General features: G+C 34.2%; 1 protein-coding gene across 1 annotated transcript in view; it reads right to left on the bottom strand.

Annotated features, from left to right (window-relative positions):
* Positions 1-20,350, bottom strand: part of NFAT5 (nuclear factor of activated T cells 5) — a 107,949-nt gene that overhangs the window by 24,666 nt on the left and 62,933 nt on the right. Inside the window, exons 5-9 of the mRNA XM_080828660.1 lie at positions 15,110-15,302; positions 12,325-12,515; positions 9,892-10,064; positions 2,011-2,145; positions 1,833-1,885 (exon numbers count right to left, since the gene is read on the bottom strand). Of these exons, the coding sequence (XP_080684786.1) occupies positions 1,833-1,885; positions 2,011-2,145; positions 9,892-10,064; positions 12,325-12,515; positions 15,110-15,302 (745 nt within the window). The remainder of the gene's footprint in view (positions 1-1,832; positions 1,886-2,010; positions 2,146-9,891; positions 10,065-12,324; positions 12,516-15,109; positions 15,303-20,350) is intronic.

A 20,350-nucleotide genomic window follows, 5' to 3' on the forward strand; every position in this document is an offset into this window, starting at 1 on the left:
GTCCTCGAAAGGAAGCCACTGTTGGTTCATGGAAAGTGGGAATGGTCTGTTCAAATAAGTTATATAAGAAATCATAAAATGTCAGAGTTAGAGGGAACCTCTTAAATAATTTAGTAAAAATTCATAGATTAGGAAACTGGGGCACGAAAGTGACTTATCTTATTGAGGTAACAAAGATTGCTAGTGACAAAGCAAGTGCTACAACTTCAGTTAAGACAGAGATTGCCCAACAGTGTATGTGACAAAGGAATGACTGTTACATCCTATTATCTCCCTTTCACAGCATGTAGTAGCATAAAGACAGAGGAAAACTTTCTACATAGCATCTGTCTAGGCATGTAAGGAGTTCCACTTTAATAGGATGCTATTTTGTGAAGAATTAACTTTACCCTATGGTTTAGTTTTTGCCCCTGGCTACTGAAAGGTAATCTTTAAGACCTTAGAAACTCCTGCCTGATAGGAGTATTTCTGACAGGGGGCTTTGGTCACTGGACAGTCCAACAATGTGATTTATGAAGGGGACTTTGCAATGTTGTATCAGTTCCAACCTCTGGTGGAACTGGAGACTAAAGATTAGCTGCATGTGCAGCATGTGACCGAGCCCTAATAAAAACTCTGGACACCAATGGCTTGGGTGAGCTTCCTTACTGTTAATACTCTGCATATTGTCACACATGGATGTGCTGAGTGTGTAAGACATCCTGAGGACAACAAAAGCTTCACCTTTGGGACCTTCCCAGACCTTGCTCTATGTGTCTTTCCCTTTGGCTGGTTCTGATTAGGGTCCTTTTGCTATAAGAAAGCTGAAATTAAATATAGTGTTTCCTGTGTACTGTGAATTATTCTAGCAAATCTAAGTGGGGAGTGGGAAACCCTAAGTTTGAAGCCAACTGTTCAAAAATGAGAGTGGTCAGAAGACCCCTGAGCTTGTGGCTAGTTAGTATCTGAAATGAGGGAACACTGTGCCCTTAGCTTTGAGTATGGCAATGTATTTTACTGGATACATATTTTAAAATTTATTTTTTAAAAAATACAAAGGAATAAAAAATTTTAAAAACTAAAGATTAAACTGTTTTGATAAATTGGCCAGTCTCTAATTTTTGCCTCTTCCATCTCTCTACTTGTTTTCATGTGCTCTTTTCTACTCCTATCAACATTTTACGGTAAATTTTAGGCTTTAGGTACTTTACACATTAGTTTATTCCTGCTCTGCTGTTCTCTGTCTGTGATCCACACCTATATATGCTACTCTTCTGCATATGCGTTCAATCTGATTTGTTAAAAAATTTGTCCTTTTCTGCTAGTCTCAATTTCTGTAAGTTTGGTCCTATTTGTTCTACATTCTAATTCTTCAATCAGTTTTTTATCCTTGTTTTCAAGATCTTTTTCCTTGTCATTTTGAAAACAATACATGGTGAGGTCCTACAATACAGACTCTTTTGTGTAAATTTAACAAACAGTGCCTCTGTGAAAAGGTAACTAACAAACATAAAACCCCTGACATAGCAGGTACTCAATAAATAAGTTTCCCTTTGATAAACTAAATATTAGATTAGGATAATCCAAATCCTCAGAAAAAACAAATATTAGGAAAAAAATGTTTCATTTATTAACAATTATTTACTAATGCTTCTAACTTTTAAAAATAGAGAACTGTCATTTCTAGCATTAGTAGAATTTTCAGCTACAGAAATTCAAGAAAGAAAGTTAAATGACTTATATGAATCCCACATAAAGAAGATATTTAATCTGTTTGATTCAGGAAAATTTCAGAACAAAACTGAATTTCTCAAAGAGTAAATAATTAAATGACAAAAAGGCTTAAATTATACCTGATGAAATAATTCCATGTCAATTTCAGCTTCTGACTTCCAAGAGTTTTCATCTGATTGAAATAAAAGCAGTAATTTATTAAAATTTTTAAACTTTTGTTACTTTGTAGCTATTATTATATCCTTAAAACAAAGTAGAACGTGCAACAATCTTCATACCAGCATTATGCCTACTTACCAGAAACATTTTCTTGGAAAATAACTTTAGTTCCTTTCAGAAAGTTCTTGCCAATTAAAAATACTTCTTCCTCTCCTTTCACTGAACAGCTATGCAAGCTTTTCTTTAAGATTTCTGGCACTCCTGCTGGCTGAGCTGTGGGTACACACAAGCATTCCATAAAAAGAACCACCAACACTATTTCTTTTCTAAAATCAGTTCTAGAAATTGTCTTTGTTGACCCTTGAATTTAACTTCCTTTACTCTGCAACTTAACTTTCACCCTAACAGAAAAAAAAAACAGGAAAATCCATATTAATTTTTAATAACTCTGATAAGACTTTGTAGGGATGGACTAATGCCTAAGATGAGATTTTATATGTCATTTTTGTTTTATGGTTATGTGAATAACAAGTTTTAAGAGGTGCACTTAGTCTTAATATTTTTAAATTTTCTTTGTCTCAATATTTTAAAAAAATTCTATTTAAAACAAGCTTGTCCCACAATCCTAACCTCAAAAATGTCAGCTATGTTTTTGCCATTACAAGACTTCTGAGGCAGTATCTGCCCCTAGGTGGTACTGAGGGCTTCTTTAAGGATCTACACCCAGGACTCAGAGGCCCCACACCAAAAGAACACCTAGAAACAGGCTGAATCCAATTCAGAATAGTTTTTTCTACCAAAGGATCTCCCTGAACTAGGATAACCTGAGGTTAAAAAATAAAACAGTTGAAAAACTAGTGCATAAAGACTAAGTAACCACTACTAAAATAAACAAAAGAATTGTAAAGTACTGAGGGCACAGATCTAATGAATAAATTACAATTAGCCTAGCAACTTTCTCATGCCAGGATTTCCTTAAGAAAATTTAATAGGTATTGATTAGCAAAACAGGTTCCTAAGTTAAGTAAATATAGGAAAATACCGGGTTAAAGCAAAGCTAAATGAACAAAAGGATTTCTCCAAGTATTTAATATTCTGATAAACACCATAAATATCCAATAACAAACATAGTATATAGGTTCCCCAATATATTTGACTCAAAAAACATTCTTCCTTTCGAGTGCCTGGGTAAGCGTCTGCCTTCAGGTCAGGTCGTGATCCCAGGGTCCTGGGATCAAGTCCCACATTGGGCTCCCTGCTCTATGGGGAGTCTGCTTCTCCTTCTGCCCCTCCACTCGTTCTCTCAATCCTTCTCTCTCTCTCAAATAAACAAAATCTTAAAAAACAAAAAAAACCATTCTTCCTTATTGACACTTAAGGACTAGTTTTCCACCAAAATACTCTGAGATGCTGGCATATGCAAATAAATACCTTTTAAATATCCAAAAAAACTGTTCCCCAGGAGGTTAAGCTCTTTCACATAGATTACACTATCTCTTGTTTTAGTAAACCCTCACAACATAAGCACTGCAAAGGTAAACTAAATTTGGCTTGTATAACTCACCAACTTCTAAATTAATTAGAGTCCACTACACTTTAGGAAAAGTTTAACTTTTTTCTCTGTAGACACTTACATATTTAAATGGTTAATTTTATCCTTTTAATAATATCATATGGGAAATTTTTATTGTCAAACTATTCACTGTCCCTCTTCCCCTTGGTCCTTCCTTGTGGAAAGGCTATAATTCTTGTGCCACTCAGGTTAGGACTGGCCATGTGACTCGTTTGTATAATGAAATGTGAACTGAAATAATATGCCAGTTCCAAGGAAGAACTTTTATAACCTTACATGGTTCCACTTTTTCCTTTTTCCCCTCTACTACGAAAATGTCAGTGTCGCAGATAAGGGCAGCTTCTTCAGCCTGGATCCTAGAGTGAAGAGAATGGCCCTGCTTCCAAACCATAGCCAGTATTATCATAAAGTGAGAGAGAAACAGAACTGTTGAGTGTGAGAGAAACAGAACTGTTGAGTGCCACTGAGTTTTTTGTTGTTGTTGTTACTGCAGCATCATTTAGCCTCACATACTGATACAAACAAGTATCCTGTGCTTATTAAATATTTAAATGGCAAATGACACTTTCAGCAATGTCTAAGAGTTTAAAAGAAATTGTGAATGTATATCCATATATACTGGTTAGAACCTACAGGGTTAATATATGAAGAGAATGGAAACTGTTACTGGTCAAATACTGGCAATTATATGCCCTTTGTAAATGAAGAATTAACTGAACTTATTTACAGCTTTTTAGAGTAACAGTGGAACTCAACAGTTGTTTTTAAGGACATTCAAGAAAAACATAGTAAATTTTTTTTGAAAGATTTTTTTAAAGTAATCTCTACATTCAACATGGGGCTTGAACTCACAACCCCGAGATCAAGAGTTGCCATGTTCCACTGACTGAGCCAGCCAGGTACCCCAGTAAATATTATTTTGATTAGAAAACAATAAGAGATGACAATTATATGGCTATATTGTATGAACGAAATGAATGGAAAGTATATAACCTTTCCCCCCATTTTCAAATACTATGTGGAAATTCCACTCCACTGATGCTTATCAAAGCTTTTTTTTTTTTCCCTATCTCATTTTTTCCTTTTATGTATTAAGGGCATATGATGGCCAAATGAGGCTCCTCAGAAGGTACATCATGTATATATCTTCTATATATTTGTATTTACATTACACAAAGAACTAGTCTATCATCTGTCACTGCTCAAGATAATTTAACTTTTAACCTTTGACCTTAAAAGGTCTTTTCTATTAAAAAGTTTAATGGTTACCTAACAGCCCCAACACCATACTAAACAGAACCAAAGTCGGTATTATTTAAGTATTAACTATTTTATTTTATCTTTAGGTAATTAGTAAGCCAGCCTTGAAAGTGATCGTACTGCTTAAAAAATTGTAACACAAAAAAAGCAGCCAATTAAAAAAAAAAAAAAAGCGGCCAATTCTCTGGTACTATAAAAACTATGTGCTTCTAGACGCTTTTCAAATAGTAGCCTCAAAAATAAAGCTGAAAAAAATTAATGAATATATGAATACTGAAAAATAACAGCAAATATTTCAACATGCCAAAAGAATTAGTAAATCTTTTTAATAATATCTGTGAAAAGAAGGAAAGTTTACTCAATGATATTATCCTTTTCCTAAAGTTGTGGGATACAGAGAAATAAGGGAAGTAGAAACTTATGAAATTCAGTCAGATTTAATCCAATATATATTATTGTGAAGAAAGCCATAATTAATTTTGTTATATCTTAAAATTAGCATAGGAGGGAAGATACTAAAAAAGAATGAAAATTGATATTCTTAATATGATATAGTATCACCACATAATGTACACAATATACAAAAACAAACAAAAACATGTATACCTGTATTGCCTGGAGAAATAGAAATAGGTCAAGAAAATAAAAGGGGATAATTCTTCCATCCCCTTAAAAACAAACAAACAAAAAAACAGGTAATGGATTTAATGGCCATTGTTAAACCAGCAAGTAAAAGCAGACCTTCTTTTTCAATGTCACAAAGCACAACATGAATTCTGGCAATAGGCCTTCTTTCCACTGAGTGTCTCTAGCTGGAAGATCAAATGTCTGCTTCCTCTCCTCCCTTCCACCTCTATCACCTTTTGGCCCCTATTCCTCTTCTACCTCCCTCTCATCTTCCTGTTTCCCTCTACCTCCCATTCCGACTCTAACCCTTCTTACTAACCTATTTCCTTTTCACCTCTCTTTCTATTCCAATTGCTTAAACCTATCAAAAAGGTTATATTCATGGAAATAAACATAAACCAGGAACCCATAATGGAACATTCTTATATAAAATTTTTTAAATAAAAGGATTTTTTGGGCCCTTTCACTGTGTATTATTTTTATGTTTACTTTTTCTCTTCCCTCATATTCCCCCCTCTAAAGTCTAAGTGCAAGCCTCAGGTTTCCTAAAGTGGACAGGTTAAAATTCAATTTCTTTAGCTCAACACACAAGTTCCTATAAAACAAATCTTGCCTACCTCTACTAGCTTCAAATCTTGCCACTTCTTCATACTACACACACACACACACATTTAGAGAGGGAGAGACAAAGGGAGTAGCAGATGGGGAGGGAAAGAGAGAGAGAGGGAGGGAGGAACAGAGGGAGAGGGAGAAGCAGACTTCCTGCTAAGCAGGGAGCCCAAGACCCTGAGATCATGACCTGAGCCGAAGGCAGCCGCTCAACCAACTGAGCCACCCAGGGCCCCTATTGTATGATCTTGTTTATATGAAATGTCCAGAGTAGGCAAATCCAGCAGAATCCAGTAGAAAGTAGAATAGTGGTTTCCAGGGTCTGGGATAACAGAGGAATGAACAGTGACTGCTAAGAGGTACAGGATTTCTTTTTTTGGTGGCAATAAAAATGTTCTAAAATTAGATAATGGTCACAGTCATACAGCTTTGTGAATATGATAAAACTGTACATGTTAAAAGGCTCAACTGCATGGTATGCAAATTATATCTCAGTAAACTACTATTAAAAAAACTATTATGGGAAAGCATGAACCTAACTGTATGCGAACTTAAGATAATTAAATGACTATATATTGAACCTTAATTATAAGCTATACAACTTAAAATGTATATCCACTATTATGTTAAAGTTGATAAAAATTAATTCTTTCCTACATTTTATGGGAGCTATCAGCTCAAAATAATGAACAACAAAAAAAATCAGATTATCTCTTATCTACCATTTCCTACTCTCAACAGTTTTGTCCCTATTCTATTACATGAAAAATGAAAATAATCATTTCTATTTTATTAATAGGAAACTCCATTAGATTAATACTCACTAGAGAGGAAAAATGACTTAACTACAGTGGATTTGGAACCAGAGCTTAGGCATGATTAGCCCAGTCTTCTTTCCTCCCTCTTCTGCAACTGCCTACATGCACAAAGCATACACTTTATTTAAACTTTTTAAAAATAATTTATTTACTTATTTGACAGAAAGAGAGAGAGTACAAGCAAAGGGAGTGGCAGGGATAAGGAGAGGCAGGCTCTTGCTGAGAGCCTTGACTTGGGGCTCCATCCCAGGACCCTGCGATCATGACCTGAGCAGCCGCTCAACCGAATGAGCCACCTGGGTGACCCAAAGCAGACATTTTAGATGGTCTGTGCCAGTTGCTAAGAGGCCTACAACTGTAGAAGGCTAAGAAGCCTACAACTGCTCTGACTGGATGGATAGATATACCCTACTCTGGGATGAAAAAGTCCTCTTTCTAACAGTTTTATCAGTAGTTAAGTCAGCATTATCATCTCAATTTCTCTACTCCCATGTGTCTAACTCCAATTATAAGGTAAACATTTATTAACTTTCTAAGACCTCAACATACATGAAAGTGCTTTATAAACCACAGAGTAGGGGTGCCTCGGTGGCTCATAGGGTTAAGCCTCTGCCTTCGACTCAGGTCATGATCTCAGGTCCTGGGATGGAGCCCCACATCGGGCTCTCTGCTCAGCAGGAAGCCTGCTTTCTGCCCCCCACCCCCCACCGCCTACTTGTGATCTCTGTCTGTCAAATAAATAAAATCTTTTAAAAAAAAAAAAATATATATATATAAGCCACAGAGTATAAGAGAGAGATAAAATAATACTGTGAAAAGTAATATTGACATTAATACCTTTTTCTGTACATCTAGTTTAATATTTAAACAAAAGTAATAAAAAATTAAAAATGTATCATTTTGTTGCCAATTAAAAAATAAAAAGATTGATCAATCTACAGACTGCTAGGTACTGTATTTAATGAAAACCCATGAAGATCAAGTAAAATTGATCAAGTAAAAAACAAAGAATGATGACATTCATTACATACAATGATAGCTTTTCAAAAAATCAAAATCACTGATTCACTAGGAATGTACAGTTTAGGAGGCTTAGGGGTACCCAGCTGGCTCAGTCAGAGGAGCATGTGACTCCTGATCTTGGGGTCGTAACTTTAAGCTCCAAGTTGGGGGTAGAAATTACTTAAATAAGTTTTTTTTTAAAAAAGGAGGCTTAGATTCTTACCTAAATGATTAGATGTAATTGATATTCATAGAAATTACTATTAGAAATATTTTAAGCTAGTTTAAGGAAAAAAACCCCATTTGTATGAATCTATAAAAATAACTTTAATAAGAAATAAATGTAAAAACTATCATGTAAACGTATTTGAAAACTAAAAGAAGTATGGGAGCTATTACTGCCAAGGTACCTCCCCCGTTTTAAAAAATTTTTTTCCTTCTTTCAAAAGTAATTTTTTTATTTGAGTATAATTGACATACAATGTTACATTAGTTACAGGTATAACAATACAGTGATTCAACAACTCTATACCTTATGCTATGCTCACCAGGAGTATAGCTACCATCTGTCACCATGCTATTACAATACCACTCACTATATTACCTATGTTGCACCACCTTTATTCTCTTTCATCCCATAATTGAAAGCTTGTACCTTCCACTCCCCTTCACCCATTTTGCTCATCCCCCAGCAACCTGGCTACCATCAGTTTGTTCTCTGTATTATTAGGTCTTATTCTACTTTGTTTATTCACATTTGTTTTGTTTTTAGATGCTACATATAAGTGAAATCATACAGTATTTGTCTTTCTCTGTCTGACTTGTTTCACTCAGTATAAAACACTGTACATTCATCTGTGTTGTCACGAATGGCAAGAGCACATCCTTTTTGGTACTCCTTTCTTCCAAAGAAAGTACTGTTCATGTTTATCGAATCCAGTTTGTCTAAGCAGATGAAAAGTGACAAATAGTCAACTAGAGGAATAAAAACAAATATTCTACACCTCCATAATAAATGACTTCTACAAAAAGAAATGGAAGGGACAATATAGGTATTCAAGGAAAGTATCCCAATATGAACTGAGATCTATTTTAATTCATAAAAAATCTAAACTACATCAATAAATCTCCTACGTAGGGGAAATGGTTCATTAACATAATCTTTTTCTTTAACCATAGTCTTAACCACCCAGAGGCTATGGTTAGAATGAAATGAATTGTTTAAACTTGGTTTCAGCATTGCCATTCTAAGTGATTATAATGACAAAAGAGCATAGTGGTTAAAAGCAGAGGCTTTGAATCCTAGTCTTACTATTTGCTAGCTATGTGACCTTGAAGGAGTTATTTAATCTCTATAAGTCTCAGTTTCATCAACTATAGAATGGAATCCATACAAGGTAAGCCAAGTTGAGCTAAGTAAGAATTTTATTTCCCACTTCCCAACACTGTAATTTAATGCCATAATTGTAATCAGAACTCCAACTACTGTATATTCACAAAGTTCTGCTTACCTTTGTGTTTCTTATGTTCTAACAGAAAATAGACTTAGGATCATGACAATTTACCACACAATAAAGATACACCAAAAAAATCCTTTGGATTTATAATTTATTTCAAGTAAACCGTTCAGAGTACGTTTTCTTTTTTTCTTAAGCATGGAGCCCAACAACGGGGCTTGAACTCATGACCCTGAGGATCAAGACCTGAGCTGTTACAAGAGTTGGAAGCTTAACCAACTGTGCCACCCAGGTGCCCCTAAAGTACTTTTTTCAAAACAAAACAAAACAAAACAAAACAAATTCTAAGCAGGCTCCATACCCAGTGTGGGGGGCTTGAATTCATGATCCCCAGATCAAGAGTCACATTCTTTAGTGAATGAGCCAGCCAGGCGTCCACTCAAATTACTTTTAAAATTAGTATGGGATAATAGGGAACTACAAAATACTATACACCTTTAGAATTTTATTTGATATTATCTACCTTTTAGTCTAGAAAATTTGACTATAGCTTTTTAAAATGGCTCAAGTTTTGCAAGATCACAAGCTAGAACAAATGATACATCTGAAATTTAGAGATGTCTGCAAATTAACAGAAAACGAAAAAAAATTCAATATATATTTTCTTACTTACTACATAAAATCGGAGAAGAGGGTGTTTGCAATGTCAGAGTGGAGCCATCTTTCCTCGTGATATTAACTCTAAAAACCAATCTGGCACGAGTGCTTTTTTTCTTGGAACCAGCAATTCCTATTCTGGCTTCAACATCAGCGTTCCTCAATTTCAATATCCCTACGCAGTCCACCCTACACACAAAGAAAAATATATTAACAGATGTTTACTGTTTGATAAATAGTACAATATTCTTAACCAAATAAGCCTCTTTTTTTAGGGGGGGAGGGGCAGGAGCGGGGGGGAGAGAGAGAGAGAGAGAATCTTCTTAAGCAGGTTTCACACATAGTGTGGAGCCTGAAGGGGGCTCAGCTGTACAACCCTGAGATCAGGACCTGAGCTGAAATCAAGAGTTGGACGCTTTACTGACTGAGCCACCCATGTACCCCAAATAAGTTTCTTTTAAAAAAAATTTTGCTAATTATTAATTTTTTGAAAATGTAATACAATCATAAGTTTCCAAATTTAAAAAGTACGGAAGGGTGAACTCTGAATATTCATAATTCTTGCCAAATTTTCATTCATAATAATAGTGGAAAAATAGTAAAGCAAAATCACTATTTCAAAATCTGAACATAAGGGTTTATAAGAGATACTTTTGCCATTTTAAAATTTTAATTTATTTTTTCAAAAATTTTTTTAAGATTGTATTTATTTATTGGAGAGAGAGAGAATAAGCAGGGGAGAGGTAGAAAGAGAGGGAGAGTCAGACTCCCCATTGAGCAGGGGCTCAATCCCAGGACCCTGGGATCATGCCCTGAGCTGAAGGCAGACACTTAACTGGCTGAGCCACCCAGATGCCCCTTAATTTATTTTTTTTAAAGCATGCTCTATACCCAGTGTGGGGCTCACACTCGCAATGCTGACGTTAAGAGCCAGTCAGACATCCTAACTGCCATTAAAAAAAAAAAAATGCATCCTCTATTTTTGCAAATTCATATATTAAAATAAAGAGAATGAATTTTACTAAAAAAACGAAAAACAAAAAACAAAACACACACACACACACAAAACTAGCAACTGTCTCCAAAAGAACGGAACACTATACAGCCATTAAAACATATACTATTAAAAAAATATGCTATAAGATAATATTTACTATATGGAATATGCTGATGGTAAGTGAAAGTAAGGTTACAAAACAATGGGTACAGTATTATTTCAATGTTATCAGAAAAAAAGAATGGAAAGATACACATCAAAATAGTGGTTACTGGGCACTTGGGTGGCTCAGTCGGTTAAGCGGCTGCCTTTGGCTCAGGTCATGATCCCAGGACCCTGGGATTGAGCCCTATATTCGGCTCTCTGCTCAGAGGGAAGCCTGCTTCTCCCTCTCCCTCTGCCCCTCCTCCAGCTTGTGTTCTCTCTCTTGTTTGCTCACTCTGTCTCTCAAATTAAAAAAAAAAAAAAAAAAAAAGGTGGTTATTTCTGGGAAGTTGGCTTTTGAGAGGTATGTTTTTAGTTTTTTATTATTCATTTTTCTTTATTATTTTTTATTGTTCTGTATTTTCAACTTATAGTGAATAAGCACTATTTTTATAACCAGTATCTTCCTTCCTTTCTTCCACTACATATGTTTATTTTTATAATTTTCATAAGTTAAAAAATAAGTCTTTACTAAATATTTTTCAAAATTTCCCTTTCCAATTAACCTCTTACTAACCTATTCAAAATGGCTTTCAAAAGGAAATTCAGAATTAAATAGAGAAATGTCATTAGCTATCTAATACAAATAATTACAATATAAGTCTACCCCTTTTCAATATATCTGCTGCTGTTATGGTTCAACTTTAGGATTAAAGGACCTTAGCAAAAGGCTTAAGGGAAAAATTTTAGTTTTTAATTTTTTAATTTAAATCATTAAAACTTCTAGTATTTTTTTGGGCAATGAAAATCCATAAGATGAAAAAACATACTCTTTTTTAATATAGGAAAATAAACACAGAAGGTGAATTTAGAACAACAATATGCTTTTTCACATCAAGATGGGTCAAGGTACTACGAATGGTCTATCAAAGTTTCTAATGCAAACACTAAGAAAGCAGAATTTAGTGGGGGGAAAAAGGCGGAATTTAGGAGAGCAAATCAAATTGTTTGTAATTTTTATTTTTTAACGTTACTTTTATTAATTCCAAAAAGTAAGTCCATATTATTTTTTAAAAAGTCAGCATTCCATCTGGCTTTTATTTCCTTGCCTTTCATCATGGAGGGCAAAAGAGTCCATTTTAACCCATTACCACTCTGCAATAATCTATTTCTGTATTTATAATGTTTAAAACATTTTAATAAAATACTCCAAGTCTTATTTTTTTTTACACTAAAAACTAAACTTTTTTTGAGCCCACTGCAAAAGTGTAATGTATACTGAAAAATTTTTTTATAGTAAGTACTTACGCCAGTGTCATGTTGTTGCTTGGATCAAGACCAACTTCTATAACAGTAGTGCCTTCAATGTCCACTTCTTTACAAGGAGTTGTATTTCGCCCAGTAACCCTGCAGGCCTGATAAAATCCATGTGGTTTCACTCGACCAGAGTCATTACCCACAAACACTTGCAACACTACGGGCTCATTATGGCCTTCCAGCTGGAGTGAAATAACATGGAACATAAATTAGCCTTTCAAATAATCTAATTGTCCAATCAAACACTTAAGACCAAGTCCTATAACTGGATAACAATAAGGAAATAATTTTAAATCCTCAAGAAATCCTCAAGAAAAACAAAAGTACAACATTTTCATAAAAAGGAGAGTTGGCTAAGTTTCTGTAGGAAATCGTAAGTTTTAATTCTGAAATAATCACACTTTGAGGAAAATTTATATGTTTAATGATAAATTACCATTTATAATTAATTTGTACAACTACATGCAAATGAATACACAGTCCTTTAGGTATTTATAAATTTATGGACTGCCAAAGCATGCGGGTTATTCAAAATTTACCACCATCACTAATGCAAAATTCACTAAATTGTTTTACTGGCATCATTATTATCATCATCAAATGAATACACATACTGAATTTTTTACTCTTTTTAAATAGTAAACAGGAAAGTGTCTGAAGTGCTCCTATATAAATAAAAGGGAAATGGAGCTCATCTGCATAGATTAGATAGACACACACACCATCATGAAATCATGGGCTAAAACATTATAGTTGGGGATGCCTGGGTGGCTCAGTGGGTTAAGCCTTCAGCTCAGGTCATGATCTCAGGGTCCTGGGATCAAGCTCCGCATCAGGCTCTCTGCTCAGCGGGGACCCTGCTTCCCCCCTCCCCTGCCTGCCTCTGTGCCTACTTGTGATCTCTCCGTCAAATAAGTAAATAAAATCTTGAAAAAAAATTATGGTTTGAAAACTGTTAGTTTAGACCAGGATATGGGTCCTTTCAGGTCTCTAACGAGCCTTCATAAATTATAATTTGTATGGTGAAGAATAAATAAATATTTAAAACAGCATTTGGGAAAAAATGTTTCCAATGCAGATTTTTGTTCATGTTTATATAGTTAAACACTGAAGGGGCTAATACAGAATGCATAAAATCACAAAACAACCTGTACAATGTATACCAAAAGGCTTTAAAGAATTCATACATCTTTTCTAACCCAGTATGGCTCTATCTCTGTGAAAAGATATCAAAATGAGGGAAGTAAGCAGATAAATAAACAATCTACTCAAACCACTAACAGTACCTAGAACAGTGTCTGGCACATAAAGGGGTGCATATTTGTTGAATGAAAGAATAAATAAACTTTTGAGTCGGGCAATTCACTCCCTATCACAGTTAGACAATCTAATAATACTTCTGACCAGAGAGTACTTAAAGCATAAAGTCAGAGCAATTGGGTTAAAAATACTGACCAAACTATTAACATTTCTCATTAGACAAATATTTACAGAAAGCATAACTGAAATTTCTTATTCACGTATGATTTGTCCTGAGTATGAGGGACTAAGGATGGGTTGGTGTGAAGAGTAGCAGAGGGATAAAGAATGATGTTGTTGACTATTAACCAATCTTATAAATGGCCATGGACAGGTTTCCTGACCCCAAGATTCTACCATATTTTATTAAAATTTAAAATGAAAGGCAGTCCAACTGAATACTGTTCAACTAACATTTTCACAAACTGTATTTAACAAGAATTTACCATGCCAAAATTCCTCCCTGTTTAATGTTTTATAAGAAACAGAAACACTTATTAAATATTCCCCACCCAACTCTTTTTTGGTTTGTCTTCAAAGAGAAATATTCTAACAAAGTTTCCCAGGTGCTGAAATTCAAGCTTCTTTTTCCTTTTAGTCTAAATTCTGAAAAGATGAAGATCCAGTTGATATCCTAACTTTTTTTTTTAAAGATTTTATTTATTTATTCATGACAGACACAGAGAGAGAGAGGCAGAGGGAGAAGCAGTCTCCCTACTGAGCAGGGAGCCCAATGTGGAACTCGACTACAAAACCCTAGGATCATGACCTGAGCCGAAGGCAGATGCTTAACCATCAGAGCCACCCATGCGCTAATGATATCCTAATCCTTTTTTTTTTTTTAACATAGATTTTGTTTATTTATTTGGCAGAGTGAGAGAGTACAAACAGGCAGAGAAGCAGAGGGAGAGGGAGAAGCAGGCTCCCCACTAAGCAGGGAGCCCGATGTGGGGCTCAATCCTAGGACCCTGGGATCATGATCTGAGCTGAAGGCAGTTGCTTAACCAACTGAGCCACCCAGGTGCCCTAATATCCTAACTCTTAAACTGAAGACTCAAATTATTTTCAACCAATTCTTTTCTGAGATGAACAGTCCTGATTTCTTTAGCCATCTCAAAACCTTATTTTCTAAGCTCATAATAATTTCTACAATATTTTTTTTAATCCACTTTAAAATATCTTCTTAAATATTAAGTTTGGGAAGAAGTGAATATAATTGCTACCAATGTCAAATATAAGGAGAACATAATTCATGATTTCCCAATATTTATCAGAATACATTCTCACTTCCTCTTTCATCTATGCTAAAATTCAAATGAAATAAAAATAAGAATATTGGGCTTATAATTTAGTTAGACTTTTGCTTTAATTTCCATTATATGTGTCTAATAATTCTACTATTCTATTGTAGGCAGCTTTTGCTGGTTAAAAACAAAACTGGAGAAATTCTTTGTATACTGAAAAATAAAATAAGTACCTTTACTGTAGGAAAACCTTGCTGTGTTCTGTCCTTTACTGAGCCACGGCTACCCTCAGTCAGGTACCGAGCTCGGTGCTGGGTCTCAGGCTGTACAACTATCTTCAGCTCCTTTCCTTCACTTTTAACAGGATACTGTCCACACAACATAGGGCTCTTCTTTACTCCACTTCCTTTTTGGTTTTCCAGTGTTCTGAGAAGTCAAAGCACAACATGGAAAAAGTATCAAAATGAGTTTTTTCTACAAAAGTCATCTAAGATAAAGGAAGAAACAGAATAGGCAGTAACATTAAAAACAATTAATTATCTTACTGACAATACAGCCTAAAGGAAGATACATTCCATAAGCAAAGTATCTCTTAGAATTTTTAAATAAAATTTAACTATACAAGGCAAAAATGAAAAATGTGTATGTGTGGTGGGAAGGAAGATTGAATGTAATAAGCCAGGAATAACAGGTAAGAGAATAGCTGATGTCATTATAACCTTTCACATTGTACTTCAGTCAAAACAAATTTTAAAACTACGAGATTAACTATGATTATTTTCTAATCAGACTTGCAAGGCAAAAGATATGTGGGGGTAGCAAAAAGAAATAAACAAAAGGCCTTAATAAAACAATTAAAACTACATGTAGCATACATATTCTTTTGGATATCTTTCTCAGTAATTTTTCTGAAAAAATTATAAAAAAATATCAGTAACCCAATTTTTATTGGGAAACTAGATTTATTCTAAACTATCTTTCTTAGAAGTGTAATTTTTCAGAGTATTTAAATTTGTGATTAAATAATTAAAGTCCTTAGCATATAAAATCTTTGTAACGGGGCTTTACAGATAGGAAATCTATTCTTTAAAACTGTATTTCTTCTTTAATTTTTTAATTTTTAATTTTTAAAAATTGTATTTCTAGTGTTTGTTTATCATGCATTTGCTATGTGGAATGTATGTTCAAAGAAAAATATTTCAAATGGTGGTTAGGACTTTAGGTCAATACATTTAACCTGAAGCACTGCAAATATGACTGAAGCACTGCAAATATACTATCAGTTTTAAAACAGACTTAAAATTATCCATGTACATTTTTTTTAAGATGTTATTCATTTATTTGAGAGAGTGAGTGAGAGAGAGTGAGAGAGAGAGAGAGAGCGAGAGAGCATAAGCAGGGGGAGGGGCAGAGGGAGAGAGAGAAGCAGACTCCTGGCTGAGCAAGGAGCGGGGAGCCCAAGATGGGGCTCAATGCCAGGACCCTGGAATCATGACCTGAGCCAAAAGCAGACAGTTAACTGACTGAGCCACCCAGGCACCCCTATCCATGTATATTTTAAAACAGAGTCAGGGGGGCTCCTGGGTGGTTCAGTCAGTTAAGGTTGGACTTGGTTTGGGCTCAGGTCTCAGGTTCCTGAGATCAACATTGTATCGGGTTCTGTGCTCAGCAGGTAGTCTGTTTCAGATTCTCTTCCTCTCCTCTGCACCCCTCCAAATGAATAGATAAATCTTTAAAATAAAATAAAATAAAATGTCATGGCCTATAACACTTTCTGTATGACTCACATTGGAAATACAGGAGCCAAGAGATGACTATGGACAAAAATCTCAAAAAACAAATAGGTCCCGGGAGGAACATTATGAATCAAACAAAGAAGAGCAATGGTGGCTAAGAAGCCTTAAAAATGGCCCTAATGTTTAACCCTTCATCTCTAACCAAGCTGTTGCCTCTATTATCAATAATGAAAGGAGGAAATACCGTAGTCTCAATGGAACTAGGGACTGGGGTAAAGCTCATGGCTAGGAAAGGGAAAGAAGAATGGAGAAAAGAAGGAATGCAAAGGAATGCACTAACACTGACAAGGTAAGTGGGGGAGTTCTGAGGGCTAGTACTGTGCTCCATCATCTTCATATTCCCTGAACCTTGCACAATTCCTAAAACCGAAGGTGCTGAGAAAATAGTCGTTGTTGAAAGCAAATACGAAAAAACGAGGAACAAAGAAAGGAAAGGAGAAGAAAAAAAGAGCATCTATTAAGTATTAAGATGAGAAAGACTGGATCCTAACTGGCCAAGGAATGCCATATTCATTTAAGTTTGACAGACATAAGTCAAAGATTACCTGTGTAAGTCATTTAAAAGGCCCTAGAAGAATAAATTCTAGGAATCAAAGAGTTGAGACTGGAACAATGGGCAACAAATCCTATTTTCATCATTCTGGGTAGAAATTCAAACATTTGCTTTCAATACAATGTGCTCTCAATACATTTGCTCTTATCTATGAAAACCTACAATGATACCATTTTTTACCTATTTTAAAATCAAAGCAAAAATATTCACTTACAGAAACTATGTAAAAATACTCCCCAAATATTTGCTGAAAAGAAAATATAGCAAAATGCTAAAAGCAGTTCTATTGAGTGACTAGATTATGGGTTATTTATCTTCTCCTATTTTTCTGCATTTTTCCAAGTGTTTGTAATTAATACCTATTAATCTTATAATAAGAAAAGGGAACACTTAGTTTGAAATACAAGGAAAATTTAGCACATGTCAATGAACTAGCAAGATATAGTTTTTATATTCACTTATGCTAGCCAAGCTAATATTTATGAGGATAAACAGATGAAAATGAGTTTTTACTATTTCAGCAAAACAAAATATTTCATTTGGGATAAAGACTGCTAAGTGAGTTGACAAGTATACATATTCTTAAAGAAGAACAGCCCATGTAACTAAACAACTTCTGAAATGATACTTTTAAAAGCCCTCAAAACTATTTTTATCCTCTAAGGCTCAAATGTAAAGATGGAATATATATATATATATATATATATATATATATATATATATATATATATCTTTAGACACATAAACAATGAAAATGTCAACTAATTCTTGGAAAAGTGGTCAATGAAATTACTAATTTTTAAGGCATGATGTCTGAAGAACAAACAAGAGAGGAGCAGTTAATTGTATGGGATTTTACTTTCAAATGACATCTAAAAGGTAAATCCACTGTTTTGGCCTACTCTTCAGAACTCTTAAGATGACATTCTAATTCCTTTGGGTTACATATCCTTCTGGTTGTCTATGTCACAAAAAAATAACTTCCATTATGAAGTGCCTAAAAAGGGTTTCACATCCAGATGACATAATGTCTTAATTTCTAGAAATATCTATAAAGAGACATAGGGCTACTGATGCTCAGGATGTTTAGTTGAAGAATTTAAGAATGACATGGCTAGGGGCGCCTGGGTGGCTCAGTGGGTTAAAGCCTCTGCCCTTGGCTCAGGTCATGATTCCAGGGTTCTGGGATTGAGCCCCGCATCGGGTTCTCTGCTCAGCAGGAAGCCTGCTTCCTCCTCTCTCTCTGCCTGCCTCTCTGCCTACTTGTGATCTCTGTCTGTCAAATAAATAAAATCTTAAAAAAAAAAAAAAAAAGAATGACATGGCTAGAAATGTTTAAATACTAAGTAGTTCCTTTTCAAATGATTTTGTTTTCTTAACAAACTCTTTTATATAACATTTTAACTATACAAAAATGCTATTTTCATCTTAAAAATCAACAAACTGCTGTATACAACATATTTGAGACTATATTTCCTATAGTGTAGCATTATATAAATTATAAATTTATGACACATTAGATCTAAGGCTAAATATACTTTATTCCTCAAAAGATTTCTAAATTTCTTTCATGTTTCTAACACCTTTCTTTTTGAATATAGGACATTAGCTTGAGATCCTCTTAATAACTATTTTGAAAAGCCTACTTTTCTATATATTTATATAAGGTTTTATCCTCTCCTTGATATAGTTCTTACAAATTCAAAATGAAAACTTCTTCCATCATTTCTATTTGCTAGTGCCAAATATTTTTCCATTACCTAAGAAGCTGGACATTTCTTCTGCTGCTTGATGAGTTTCTGTTCCATGAATTATTTCATGAGAGATTTTGTCTTGACAAATGTTATTATACTTTCCCTGGGTAACCTCAAATCATTTCTAAGATATATCTATCATACAAAAGCAGAAGCAGAAAAGATGTAGGTCAAGATATTCTCTTTAATAGGAACTGCAAACCATGTGTGTTGACTAACCCTATGTCAAAATTTTATTTGTTCTTCATTTGGACCTTTAACATTTATTTCAATATAAAAATGAAAATCTCTCTTCTGGAACTCAAAAGATTTTTTCTGCATTGAAGCCCAAATAAATACCCATATTTAATGACCGATATACATGAGCTTTTTAAATCTGTGCTACTATGTTTCAGAGCATTATTTTATAGGTACTATGTTCTAGAATTGACTCTGCTAATGGCAACATTTTAGGAAAGGGTATATCTTGTTGTTTGCTTTTTTAAAGATAATTTCCTAATCTGGACTTTCTAAAAAGAAAAAGCATTTAAATGTTTACTTTTATTTAACTATATTACTCCAAAGGAGTTCTAAATGAGAGGAGAAAACAGTATAGAATAATTATGCTTAAATGTTAGATAAATGGTAGATAAATGACGTAAAAAATGTACTGACAAAGAACAAGTTTAATATACATTAAAAATATTCTCTATAATACTCAACCAGGTATCTAACTTAAAAGGTAAGAATGATGTCATCAAGTAGCAAACCAACCTAAAGCTTCTCCATCATTCTTTGTAACAAAGTGAAATTGTAGGAGGTTCTGGATCAACTAAAGAACCATATTCTGCCTTCCAAAAAAGTAATCTCTCAAAATCCACTGAGTTAAATTTTATCAAATTATGCTGAATGTATTACAGGAAAATCTAATTTAAAAAGTATAGGAATTAAATATAATAAAAGTACTAAAGGAATTAAAAAGTTAAAAATAAGTCATAGTATCCTATACTATAGCCACTGAAATATATTTACTTTCAGATATATTTATAGTGAGTGTTGTGAACTGGCACAGATGAATGAAAACTCAAACATGTACCATGATCTGTTCTATCACCCTTCTAATACATAAACCCAGAAACAGAGGAAAAACAATTAGCGATATATTTATTTTTTTTTTAAATGTCAGCACAATGTATCAAAGAAAAAGCTTAAAATAAATACATGAATCTAAATGATAGGAATCAAACCATCAATTTAGTTTTTTCTTGTTTTCATCAAAAGAAAAAAGTCTAAAATCCTCATAGAAATGGAAATGGGTTGAACCAAATTGGGAGACAACATGAGAGAACACAAACTAGCCCTTTTCAAATGTTTTGAGTCAACTAGGGCCAT

Source organism: Martes martes (assembly GCF_963455335.1).
Source record: "Martes martes genome assembly, chromosome: 17".
NCBI classification, from domain to species: domain Eukaryota; kingdom Metazoa; phylum Chordata; class Mammalia; order Carnivora; family Mustelidae; genus Martes; species Martes martes.